This window comes from Synchiropus splendidus, chromosome 7 (assembly GCF_027744825.2).
Source record: "Synchiropus splendidus isolate RoL2022-P1 chromosome 7, RoL_Sspl_1.0, whole genome shotgun sequence".
Lineage (NCBI taxonomy): Eukaryota > Metazoa > Chordata > Actinopteri > Syngnathiformes > Callionymidae > Synchiropus > Synchiropus splendidus.
This window is the reverse complement of record NC_071340.1, coordinates 24334474-24346418: the sequence shown is the minus strand read 5'-3', so window position 1 is coordinate 24346418 and position 11945 is coordinate 24334474. Positions and strand designations below refer to the sequence as shown.

At 48.1% G+C, this 11945-nt stretch overlaps 1 protein-coding gene across 1 annotated transcript; it reads right to left on the bottom strand.

Annotated features, from left to right (window-relative positions):
* Nucleotides 1-5425: 5425 nt before the first annotated feature.
* zgc:65851 (uncharacterized protein LOC321113 homolog) lies at nt 5426-10729 on the bottom strand. Its single transcript, XM_053871426.1, has 4 exons — nt 9907-10729; nt 7992-8309; nt 7478-7602; nt 5426-6898 (listed from the first exon to the last, which is right to left on the bottom strand). The coding sequence occupies exons 1-4, from the start codon at nt 10651-10653 to the stop codon at nt 6544-6546; spliced, it is 1545 nt and encodes a 514-aa protein (XP_053727401.1). The 5' UTR covers nt 10654-10729; the 3' UTR covers nt 5426-6543.
* Nucleotides 10730-11945: the final 1216 nt, after the last annotated feature.

The window sequence follows — 11945 nt, the reverse complement described above, 5'->3', positions numbered from 1 at the left end:
AAGTCTCTCCATCTCTGACTCATGAGTCCAGATCTGGTGTGTTCCTGACCCAGTTTCATAGACTGGATCAGTAAGTGGAGAGCATTTCCCCCTCAGATGTCTGTCGTCCCCCTGGCTGCTGACACATCGGCGTCTGTCATCCAGGCCCGGACGACACCTAACCCAGCCCAGGCGACCCGCCTCACTCTCTTTTTCAGGTGATACAGACCCATCCATTTCTCTTATTAGAGCATCAGGGGCCAACCTGTGGTTTACCCAGGGAAACTGTGAGAAATGAAGCCACAAAAAGAAGCTTTTCTCAATAGCTTTTATCGCAAATACCCTCAACTCTTCATGAAATGTGCTTTTATTCGGCTGCAATACAGAGTCGCCACTTTTGGACCCAGGTATGAATGAATACTCTACAAAGTCATCAGGATCACAGATGCGAAGCCCCAAATATAGCTGTATTGTTTCATATTTATGCAGTTCCGCTGGATCAAACATGGCGCTGGATCAGCACACCTGACTGCAGCAACGTCTTAAAATTCAAAAGGACTGAAATGAGTTTAGTGGTTTCAGCTGTTGAAATGTGTTGTCGTCGGTGGGAGCCAGGGACTAGATCAACATGTCACGCTGGCGCTGCTGCAGTGCTGTGATTCGGAGGGGAACTTCATCAGCACTGCAGCCAGGACTGGCAGACACCTCTGCTTTGCTATCATTGCTCTGCTAACTTCACCGATACGGTGAATGGTGCGGCTCATATTTTGGCTGGGACTCTTCAAATTCTCCTCCAGAACTGCAGGGCTCTGGGACATCTGCAATGCAGAAGTCTATATATAGCAGTGGAGATAGAGGGAGAGAGGTGGGGCGGACAGACAGACAGTGGAGACAGAAGGATGAAGGCAGGGTGGGGGGCGGAGGGGGGCAGGTCCAAGTCTGTTGTGGCTGATCAGCCTGATCAAACCCTGCGACTCGGTCTAGTTTCTTCTCAACAGAAACTTTTTTCATCTTGAAGACTGTCCCTTTGGTGTTGGGTCCCAGCACCTGCAGGGAGAAGGTCACTGCAGCCAGTGTGTCCGACAATCAACCTGCTTCACAAAGGAAGCGCACTTGCAGGCCTCTGACATGGACAGAGGACGGTTGTTAAATGCTGATGCCGGGTATTTATTGACTCGTCTTGAATGGTCCTGGGGGGCTGCAAAGATGGAGGGGAAGGAGCTCAATGACACATTCAGCACCACAAATGTGCTGACGGCAGAGCTCAACACGAGCGCAGCAGGGCGACTCAAGGGCGGCGGTTCAGAGACATGGCACGTGGGCAGGCGTGTTCTTCATCAAACTTGTCATCTTTCACGGGGTCGGACGCGGCGTCGACGTGGCTCTGACACGCGCGTCAAATGTGGCGCCATATCTGCCACCAGAATGCACTGCAACATATGTAAAGGCAACAGGCGAATTCTTTCTGAGGGAATTGTTTTAGGTATTTACTGGGAATATTATTGTTCTTATAAGGCGAGACAATACTACTTTAGAAATAAGATTTGCTTTCTCAAAAAAACACGAAAACCTCTCATTTCCTAACACACTGCGATCAAATCTAGTCGTCAGCAGTATTATTGCCCACTACAATATAATTTCACATATAGTCTGATCATAATGTTATGAGCGCAATGAGGTCAATAGGACTGAAGGTGGCAGTAGTGTCACAGAGCTTCTATCACAGAGGCACAAAGGAGACTCGAAGAAGAGGCTGCACACAGGAAATGACAAAGAAAACCTTCCGAACGTAGGCGTATCCGCTTTTTTGTCACTTGACACTGGGTTTGTAACAGTCATTGGATTGTATGTCGTGTTATATTTAGACAAAACATCGATTCAACTGGAGCTGGTCACGTGACCGGATGCTCCTTTAGTCTCTTTTGAAGAATCTGTACGCAGCAGACAGAACAATTCTGTTTGCCCGTTTCCCACCAGCCCTGAAAGTCTCATGAAAAGATGTCCATCCATGATCGAGTTATTCTCTTTACAAACAAACACTGCACTAATGTATCACCACTCAGTGATTGGTGGAGGTGAAAATGCTTTGCAAATTCATGATACAGCAACATGGGGTGAAAGTATTCAAAGTAAATTCCAGAGTACTGTTAAAGATACCAGGCTATTTAGAGAAATACTGAATATTGTTTCACTTTAACAGCGAGTTTACCATCGTTCATGTTTGAAAATTGCCTCTCGGCGTGTGTTGTCAGCAAAGGTTTTTACCAAACCTGCAGTAAACGGATCCGTCCTCGTGCGAGCCAGCAGACTCAGGAAGAGCACTGCTTGCTTGTTCGACACGAGAGACTGCAAGATGTCGGAGTGTATCGGTGCCGACACAGAGCCACGGTGAGAATCTATATCCTGATCTCTTACTCAATACTTGGACGCCGTTGACATCCTAATGCTCGCTCCTCATTGATCGTCCCGGGAACATCCAGAGGAATTTCAGGCTCTTTGCCATTCAAGTATCAGGTTGCTGAAAATCATCTTCTCATTTTTTTCTCCTGCATTTCTCGGCTTTGGCAATAGGTGCATGGATTGCTGGCACACACTTTGATCTTCAGGTGACAAAACTGAAATACAAATTATGGATTATGTGTGGGGGGAAATGTCAAAATAAATACAGTGGTGCCTCGGTTCTCGACCACAATCCGTTCCAGAAGGCCGTTCAAGAAGTAATTTGTTCCAAATCTGAATTGATATTTCCCACCACAATTAATGGAAAAAGCAATAATGCGTTCCAAGCCTTAAAATAGTCTTTTGTAGGAGTGAATGTAGAGTGTCTGCTGCAGGTGGCTGTTCCTCTATGTGTGTGGCCGCTGCATGTGGGAGGGGTTGCCGAGTGAGTGAGGTCTCTCCAGAAGTGAAGAGGTGCCCGGTGCGTGTCCAGCTCTGAATGTGCGCTTCTGTGCAGTTTGGCTGTGACAAAGTCATAAACCAAGTCACGCTCTGTCCCAGACTGGCCTCATCCCTGTCCCAGCTCCAGCCCACAACAGGACATCAAACCCTGGAGTGAGCGCTCCAGCACCTCCCCTGTGACACTCTACCACGGTCCAGTGCGGAGACAGGAAAGGTTTGACACCTCAATATGAAGAAAAAACCGTCAGTAAATGGAGCTAACGGGACACGTCTGCATACAGAGAGAGATTAAATTGAGAATTCTGGCGTTAATTCTGAGATTAAACTGAGACTTTAATCTCAGAATTCTGACTGTAAAGTGAGAATTCTGACTTTAATTCCGATTTATATTCAGTGATCAAATTGAGAATTTTGACTTTAAAGTGAGAATTCTGACTTTTCTCAATTTAATCTGCCAGAATTCTTCCTATTTTTTCTTCACTGGACCTAATCCTCTTCCGTCCAAATACCAGCCTGTTTTCTGAACCCAGTATTCAACTCAAGAGTTCAAACTGAGCAGGTCTTCCCCAGCAAGCTTCATGGACGTGCCTGTCCTGTGCACACACGTCCACCCAGCGGAGCGGCTGTGCTGAGACACTCACTGTGATTAAGTCCCTGCTGCTGACAGCGGTGCTGGTGGGCAAGACTTGGCAGCGACATCCATCTCTGACAGCCACATCTGTCACCCCGGGGCCCGCGCTGAGATGAGGTGATTCTTACAGCCAACAGCAGCCATTATGCTGCCGCGACCGTAAACTAAGACGCTTTTAATCCTGCCGCAGGGCGTCAGAGGCACGGATGCTGTGTGGCCGTGATGAATGCCTCTGACATGCCTTCGGTGAGAGCCTCCCAATATCATCGCTGGATATTTCAACTGCGTTTACGAGGCTCTCAGTGTGGCTGAACTCAAGAAATCCTACTCTGTAAATTTAGTCGCTCAGCATTTGGAGCTAGGCATCTTAATGCTTCTGTTAGTGAAGGCCGAAGCTATGGTATTACTCTCCAAATTGAAATGATTTACGGCCTTATTTTTAATCATAAACATTTGTGGTCACTGACTAGACGCTCTGACTCTTTAGCTCTCTATTTCAGAATCAGAATCAGCTTCATTGAGGATCTCACTAAGGAGGAAAGTGCTTCGGTACATCCTGCGATAATGAATAAATAAAAGTAAGCATAAAAAAAGATAATAATAAACCAAAAATAAATAAAATTTTATAAAATTTAAAAAAAAATGAATTAAAAAAACAATCATCGTAGAAGTAACTAATACAGCCCAAGCAGTGTCTGTATGGTTTCCTGTGGTTATGAGACTGGAACGTGGTTCGGATAGTCCACCCCGACCCGTCCTTGATTTCACAATCTAAAAATAACACAACAGGACGACATTCATTGTGAGATCCACGAGATCCAGAGGCTGTACATTCTTCTGCCAAGCAGCTCATTTAAATGACTTTATAAAGCGCAGCAGAATTGTGTAGTGTTACATTATTATAGTTACGTTTCCTGGTTTCTGGTGGCATAAGTCGCAGTGGTGAGAAGCGAGCTACTCTCCCTTCTATGGCATCATGGAACGCGTGACTTTCAAAGAGACGAGTTGCGATCGTCCGGAATAGCAGGTGCTGCAACGTTATATTTGTGGCCATGCTGAAGTAACCAACATCTTTCTCTCCACTCGACTGTAGAGCTCCAGTGTGTTGATGCGCTCATCCGTCCCTCAGTCAAAGCTGTGGTGCGCTGCGCTCCTCTTCCAATACACTCACAGCCAAGAAGCCGCTCACGTGCGCAACTTCCTGCTGTTTTTAAAGCTGATGCGCCTCTAACTGGACCACACACTTTCACCACAGAATCGTGGAGGGTAGAAGGGAGGGAGGGATCCTTGTCGGAGCCGCCACCACCACCAGGCCAAAGACTGTCTGCACCGCAGAGCTAACCTGACGTGTCTCACTTCCAAACTTTATTGATGCTCATGGACTGTCAAAGGTTGCTCTGTGCTTTAAAAGTTGGTGAAAGACTAAATGCACAACTAAATAAATGCACTCCAAAATGTGAAGAGAGAAATACTAATGGTTTTTATGAAGCAAGTTGAGGCAAAGAATGCTAAGGATTTGTCTGGAAACTCAAAACTACAATAAAGTCATGCAAAAGAGAAGTGATAAAGTCAAAACAGTTATTTAAAATAAGTAAAAACATAAATCATAATCTTCGTAATATATTTTGCCATATTGCTCACCCTTTTCTGGACACGTTTGAAACAAATACATTTTCTGCACTTTGTTTCAGCAAATAAAGTGGCAAAATAACAACCGACTGTCAGTAGCTACAGTTTTTCACAAATGAATAGGGATTTTCTACAGGACTTTAAGCACAAGTGTGCTTTGGCCCAGGGTCCTTTGGTAGTTTTTTCAATGAACCAAGGGTGACGTGGCGAGAAAAAGGTTGAAAAACACTGAACCAGCGACAAATGTGCTGAAAGTGATGACGCTAGAGACAGTTATTGGTTCATAAATGTCTTTATTTGGCTTTGAGAGGAACATCACTGCATGAGAGAGCAGCAGTCACAGTAGTAGTTTAGCAGATCCGTTTTGGAAGGTGCAACTCTCCTCCGCCTCAACAGGAACCAGTGAGATGCAGGTGAACACGTGTCGTTGCCGTCAAACTTTATTACTTCAGCGATGGTTAAGGCATTTTCAAATCACACGACAAGCAGAACAGAATCCATTCACAGATAGTCAAGCTCTGAAGGTCAGGCCATGCGGTCACTCCGTCGATCGGTTCATTTGTCAAACAGGAGAGAGGCTGAAGGACGTGAGGCGATGCATCGTGACGCTTTAAAGGTCAGGGTGGGAGGTCGCAGGGAGGTTATGGGGCAGATAGCCCTTCGATGGACAACCATGACCCAGGAAAGCATCTGCCAGTTACAGCCAGCCATCAGTGTCAAGCTCAGCTGGCCACTCCTCCTCAGAACACGCTCTTGTTCCCCATCTCTACTTGAATTGAAGTCAGTTTTTATTGTGGCTGGATTGTTTGTTGGAACGGCTGTAGGTAAACAGGCTGGTTAAACGTTTGACAAATGAACCTATCGAAGGGAGATAAGTGACATTAAAGAATAGTAGCGAAACACAAATCCATTCCTGAATGGAAAGAAAGGTGCAGAATAAACTCCTCTATCATTCCGAAAGAAAAAAAACCTCAGACAACTCTACAATCATATATTTATATACAGTTTCTCAGAGCTTCTTATTGCTGCACAGCGACGACAGAAGGAGAAGCAGCGTACATTTCATTTCGTTGCGGTGGGATGACGGATGGATGGAAGGCAGAGTGGGTGAAGGAGAGACGGGTGGAAAGTGCTGTGATGAGGTCTTTCAACTCCCCAACTTTTAAATGTAAAAATCATATAGCACCGTAAAAGTTGGCCTGGCTGTTCTCCCCAGAACTGTGCATTTCTTCTTCTTCTCAGAGTCAGTGTGCTAACAAGTCGTGGTTATTAATGGCACGTTTGTTGTTGCTCTTCTAAGGAAAACTCAAAGCGAAACTTTGTGGCATCATGCTGGTGTATGTGTGTGCGTTCTCTGTGTGTGTGACCGAAGAGGAGGATCATGTACGTGACACGCCGGCTGTTTAACTCTTGCTGGGCTTGCCGGTGGGACTTTCCTTTTTCTTCTCCTCCTTCTCCTTTGGCTTCTCCTCCTCCTCCTCTTCCTCCTCCTCCTCCTCCTCACCTTCACCTTCTCCGTTCTCTCCTCCTTCTCCCTCTTCTCCTTCCTCCTCCTCGTTCTCCTCTCCGTCCTCCTCTTCTTCCTTCTCCTCTTCCTCTGCCTCCTCGTCCTCTTCCTCCTCTGGCTTGGCGCTGGACTTCCTGTAGGCTCCCACGGTGTAGGAGCGAGCCGACATGTAGGAGAAGCCGGGGTAACCCGACTGGACCATGGCGCCTCCGACGGAGCTGAGACGGCACTCCTCACCTTCCAGCAGCTTCCTGCAGGGAGACACTGACCTTTCAGTCTTCTATTATTAGCTCCCTGTGTCTCCTGAGTGTCTTTAGAGGATCGGTGTCTGATCGATCAAGAAGAATAGTGGGGGGTTTCCCTGCTTTGACCCGACCAATTGGTGGCACACAGCTGAAGTGACAGTCCTTTGATGTTGAACCAGCTAAGACAGATTTTTGTCTTGGACTTTGAACTTCGGTCATCAGTGGGATAGTCCGTCCTCACTGGCCAGCCTTGGCTCATTCATACGCCATCTCCACTTCACCAGTGCAGGCCTCTCATACCACCGTAACTTGGCTCCCTCACTCTCTCTCTCAGTGGTTCAGTCACTGCGGAATGTTTTTCATACGTACCATTGTGCAATAATTTCATTTCAATTTTAAATAACAGGCTGGTCGAACCTGGTGGGATATGTTTTTACAGAACCGTACGGTTACACACTGGTGACTCAAATGTCCGCGTTCATTGACTGGTTGTGAACTAGGTGTGAAGAGGGCAATGGAAAAATCACCTATACCGCCTTTAAGCAGAGCTAGTTTTGGTGATCTGAGTTGAGGAACGGAACAAACCTGTAGGCAGCGATCTCTATGTCCAGCGCCATCTTGACATTCAGGAGATCCTGGTATTCACGCAGGTGACGGGACATTTCCCCTTTGGTGCTCCGCAGCGCAGCCTCCAGCTCCTGGATCGTGTCCTAGAGTCACATGAAGTCTTTTTTCAGCACAGGCAACAGACCCAATGTTTCAATGTTTCAATGCGAAATGAAGCATTAAAGTTGCAGTAAGTGCTTTGGAATAGAAAACAGCGAATGAACCGGTTGCTGTTGGTGGCAGTTAAGCTCTTCAAGGCATCAACTGAAGGCCCTGCAGGCGGTTGAATTTCTTCTTCTTCTGTCACAGAGAGTGGTTTAATTTTGGATAGCTGATGGCCAATAACAGTGACTCGTGTTTTAGGACATGCTGTGAGAACGAATTGCATCTTTAAGGTGCAGTTTCTGTCAAACTTTGAGCAAGTGGTAGGTCAAATATTTGATACATTTTTGAGGCTCTTCAAAAGCTTGAGAGATGCCTCTGTCTCTCTTACCTGCATGTCTCCAATCTCATTGTTATGACGATCTTCCATCTCAGCGATCTGCCGCTCCAGAGCTTCGTTGTGGCCCCTGAGGGCCTCGATTTCCAAGGTGCGGGCCTGCACCTGTCGGCGGTACTCGCTCAGCTCCTCCTTGGAATGCTTGATGGCGTCCTGGTTGCGTGCAGCAGCCTCGGTCACCGTCGCAAACTTGGAGCGGTACCACTCCTCTGCCTGGGCCTGGTTCCTGCAGGACAGGTTTTCATACTGGGCCCGGATGTCCTTCAGAGCGGCGGCCAGATCCGGTTTGCTCATGTCCATCTCCACTGATACCTGGGTGATTGACAAGAGGAGCATTTCATCTTGAGCGAGGGTTTATTGTGCCGGTATTCAATGACTGTCCCGCGAACTGAGGGTGACTTCTAAGGTCCATGTTCTCTGGGTAAAAGCTCAAGAACAGACACTGCCATTCCTCAGCACCTCCCTCTTTCTTTAACCCTCTAAACTGCAGGTGAGCCGTGGTTTGGGCACCTGGACCGTCGCTCGTAAAAACCTCATGAACTGGCAACAAAATGTAATTGAAAAACAAAATAAAAAAAAACCCAATGCAGTGCCTCTTCTTAACCACGGCAACTTGAGGAAACCCTCCATATAACTGCATCATTCAAACCGACCATGTTTATTTCTCTTCCAAATAAAGAGGCGTGTTCGTCGCCCAGCACATACATGTATGTATGAGCTGACTTGCAGGCGTGAAGTGCCGCAGCACTGATGAACGGACTGCTGACTCAGGGCTGTGCTGCGCTGTCAATATGGCAGTATAACAGTCCCAGAGGTGAGGAGCACAGACCCCAGAGAAATCTACCCAGCAACCATCACTCCGTCCCTGCATAACTTATTCAACAGTTCAACCATTCAATGAATTGATTCCTGCTCAGAGTTTCACTTCACTGAAGCTCGAATTCACAAAAAGCATGAGATAAAGTCAAAATCAGCTGAAAAAGGACCCTTTCTTAGGGTTTAGAAATTAAGTCGTGAAGACCATCTGTAGCAGATGCCGATACCAAGGTTTAAATTTTTATTCTGTTGATGATTTCAGTTTGTATTGAAAACAAAGATTTTGTCTTTTGTATCTTTGGCTTTTATCTATCTTCTCATCTCTTCTGCCTATATTAGTTGCTCTTTTGAACCTCCACAAGTGAATAATTTATCATTGAAATAATTTAAATTGCTTGCCTGTGTTTGCTTCCTGCATTTACGACCTGGTTTTCTATATTCAGTTCAATTGTCTTCCTTAATTTTGTGAGATTTTATTCCATATTAACCAATTACGGAATTATTTGTAGAAATGCAAATCAATTTTCAATAATCTGCAGATAAATAATTTACAGGAGACTTTAAAACAGTTCATAAACATGTCCGGTGCCCGATCTTTAAAGATTCTGCTCTTTATACGTCGTTTCTCTGTTTTAATTCTGACGTACTAATGTTGCCGGTAAACAAGACTGAGACAGAATGGACGTGCCCGGGTCGTTGCCCCCCCCCCGCCAAGACGACCACACCCCTGAATTATGCGCCCATTCTCCGCATTTTCTCCCTCCCCCGCTTCTGAGCGATGAAAACTCCTTTAATCCCAGTGGAATTTTCCCTTATTTCTACAGATTAGAGACTTTGTGATTGGATTTTTTTTTAAGTTTCTGGGGGGGGGGGGGGGGGGGGGGGGGGGGGGGCGTGACTGGCCCAACCGGAACTGCAGTGCCATCAATTTCACACTGCGCAGTTAGTTGCGGGGTAGAAACTGCGGATCCTCGGAGTCCAGATGTGTTCTGAGTGAGCTGTGAAGAAAAAGTTGTGCGACGTCCCTCAGAGTTGGACGGCAGAACATGACTTTGAACGGTGTGTTTAGGGGGCGAACTTGAGGAGCGCGTACCTGCGTGGCCTGCAGGGAGGCCTGCAGCTCCTGCAGCTCCTCCTCATGAACTTTCCTGAGGAAGGCGATCTCGTCCAGCAGCGACTCCACTTTCTTCTCCAGCTCCAGGCGCGCCAGAGTGGCGTCGTCCACGTCCTTCCTGTAGCCCTTGAGCGCGTTCTCCGCCTCCTCCCGCAGCCGGGCCTCCTCCTCCAGCCTCTCCCGCACGCGCTCCAGCGCCTCGCGCATCTGCACGCAGTCCACGTGCATCTGGCTCTTCTCGTGGCTCAGCTCCTCCACGCGCGCGCGCAGCTCGCGGATCTCCTGCTCGTAGAGCTCGTGCAGGCGCGACGGCTCGCTGTGGCGCTGCCGCAGCAGCGTCACCTCCGCCTCCAGGACGCGATTCTGCTGCTCCAAGTTGTGGACCTTCTCGATGAAGGAGACGAAGCGGTCATTGAGCCCCTGCAGCTGCTCCTTCTCGTTCGTGCGGATGATCTTGAGTTCGTTGGTGACCGCGGTGGACTGGCTCAGGTCCAGCATGGGCTCCTGCGCGGAGAAGACGCGGCCGGGCGCCGCGCTCCGCCGGTAGCCGCTGGAGGAGACGACCATGGCGGGGGAGGCGTAGGCGCGGTGGCTGCTGCGGTAGCCCGCAGAGGAGCGCGGACGGGACGGGCTGCTGCCCAGAGCCACTCTCCCGGAGCGCGGCGCGTCTCCAAAGATCTTCCTGTAGGAGCTGCTGCTGCTGTAGACCTCGCTGGAGTAACTCATGGTTCCTGGCGCGCGCCTGAGAGCGAGTGCGTGTGTGCCACAAGTGTGTGTGTGAGAGAGAGCGAGTGAGACGCGGGATGCGAGCGCAGTGTGGCCGGGACAGGTGCCTTTATAGCGCCGGCGGCCGCGCGTCATTTGACGCAGGGAGCGCGCGATGAGGGGGAACCTGCAAGCTTTTGCAGAAAGACGCTGCTCTCTGGGGAGAGACCGAGTCACTCACCCGCCCCTCCGCCCCCCACCCGCTGCCCTTTCTCGGGCGGAAACTCAGCTCCTCCGCTTCGGTGGAAGTTTCTACACACAGATTTACACACGCTGACTGTGAAACACAATCCATGGCCAGTTTTTCTGTCTCATCGCATGAAGACAAGTCGCTGGAAACTGAACTTCTCAGCAGCAGACATGCGGTGCGCGCCGCGGTCGCTGGCCTTGGTGCTGATCCAGGCAGCAGGGAGGGAGGGAGGGGGGACCGCACCCCTCCTAAAATCGAGATCGGCCGCGCCACTGCAGCCCCGCTCACCGCCGCCTGGAAGCAGAAGCGCGACCGCACACACTTCACTCGCTCAGTCGGGACACTGGACGGTGACTACACCCCAGAACCATCTATGTTCACAAGGTTTCTTATCATAAAGTCAGCGGCGTGGACATGAAAGCAACACTCCCTTAAACTACCGAACATTCTCTATCAATAAACTACATTCCAGTGTTCACTTGATCTGTTACCAATAATGCTGACTCAGTGAGAACGAGAATCACCACAGGGTTTGAACCACTAGGGGGCGCCCAAGACTCACTGCAGAGTCCTGCAACTGCAGACGTCCAACAGAGACGATCCTGAACGAGCGTGGAGCAATCACGTGACCCCGTCACGTAATGGCGCCCTCCATTATAAGTTCTATATTTTAATGGACTTTATCCAGAAAATTGTTTTTCTCCCCTCCCGTTTTAGTGGTTTTATTTGCATTTTTTTTAAGTGACGGCTTGAAAACTAATTTAATTTTGCCGCAATGATGATTTTACGAGTTATACAGTATATATATATATATATATATATATATATATATATATATATACTAGTTATATTCGTGACGTCAGTACACCCTGCTGTAGTGGATAGTATTTTATTTATTTATTTTAATTTTTATTTCTATGAGAGGAAACTGGAGCGCCACAAATGCAAGCCCAGGCAGAAGAATTTAGAGTAGAAACAGGGCAAGAGTTGAGTTTTCCAACAACCTACTGTATGTGATATTATGAAGCGCCCCCTATGACCACGTGACGCCATAAAGGTGTGC

What these genes read in the sequence shown, in the direction of transcription:
- zgc:65851 (XM_053871426.1), bottom strand. Translation starts at nt 10,653, where the DNA reads ATGAGTTACTCCAGCGAGGTCTACAGCAGCAGCAGCTCCTACAGGAAG. An exon ending in CCTCCCTGCAGGCCACGCAG is followed by an intron (nt 8,310 to 9,906) that starts GTACGCGCTCCT and finishes TCAATCACCCAG; the next exon opens with GTATCAGTGGAGATGGACAT. An exon ending in ATGAGATTGGAGACATGCAG is followed by an intron (nt 7,603 to 7,991) that starts GTAAGAGAGACA and finishes ATGTGACTCTAG; the next exon opens with GACACGATCCAGGAGCTGGA.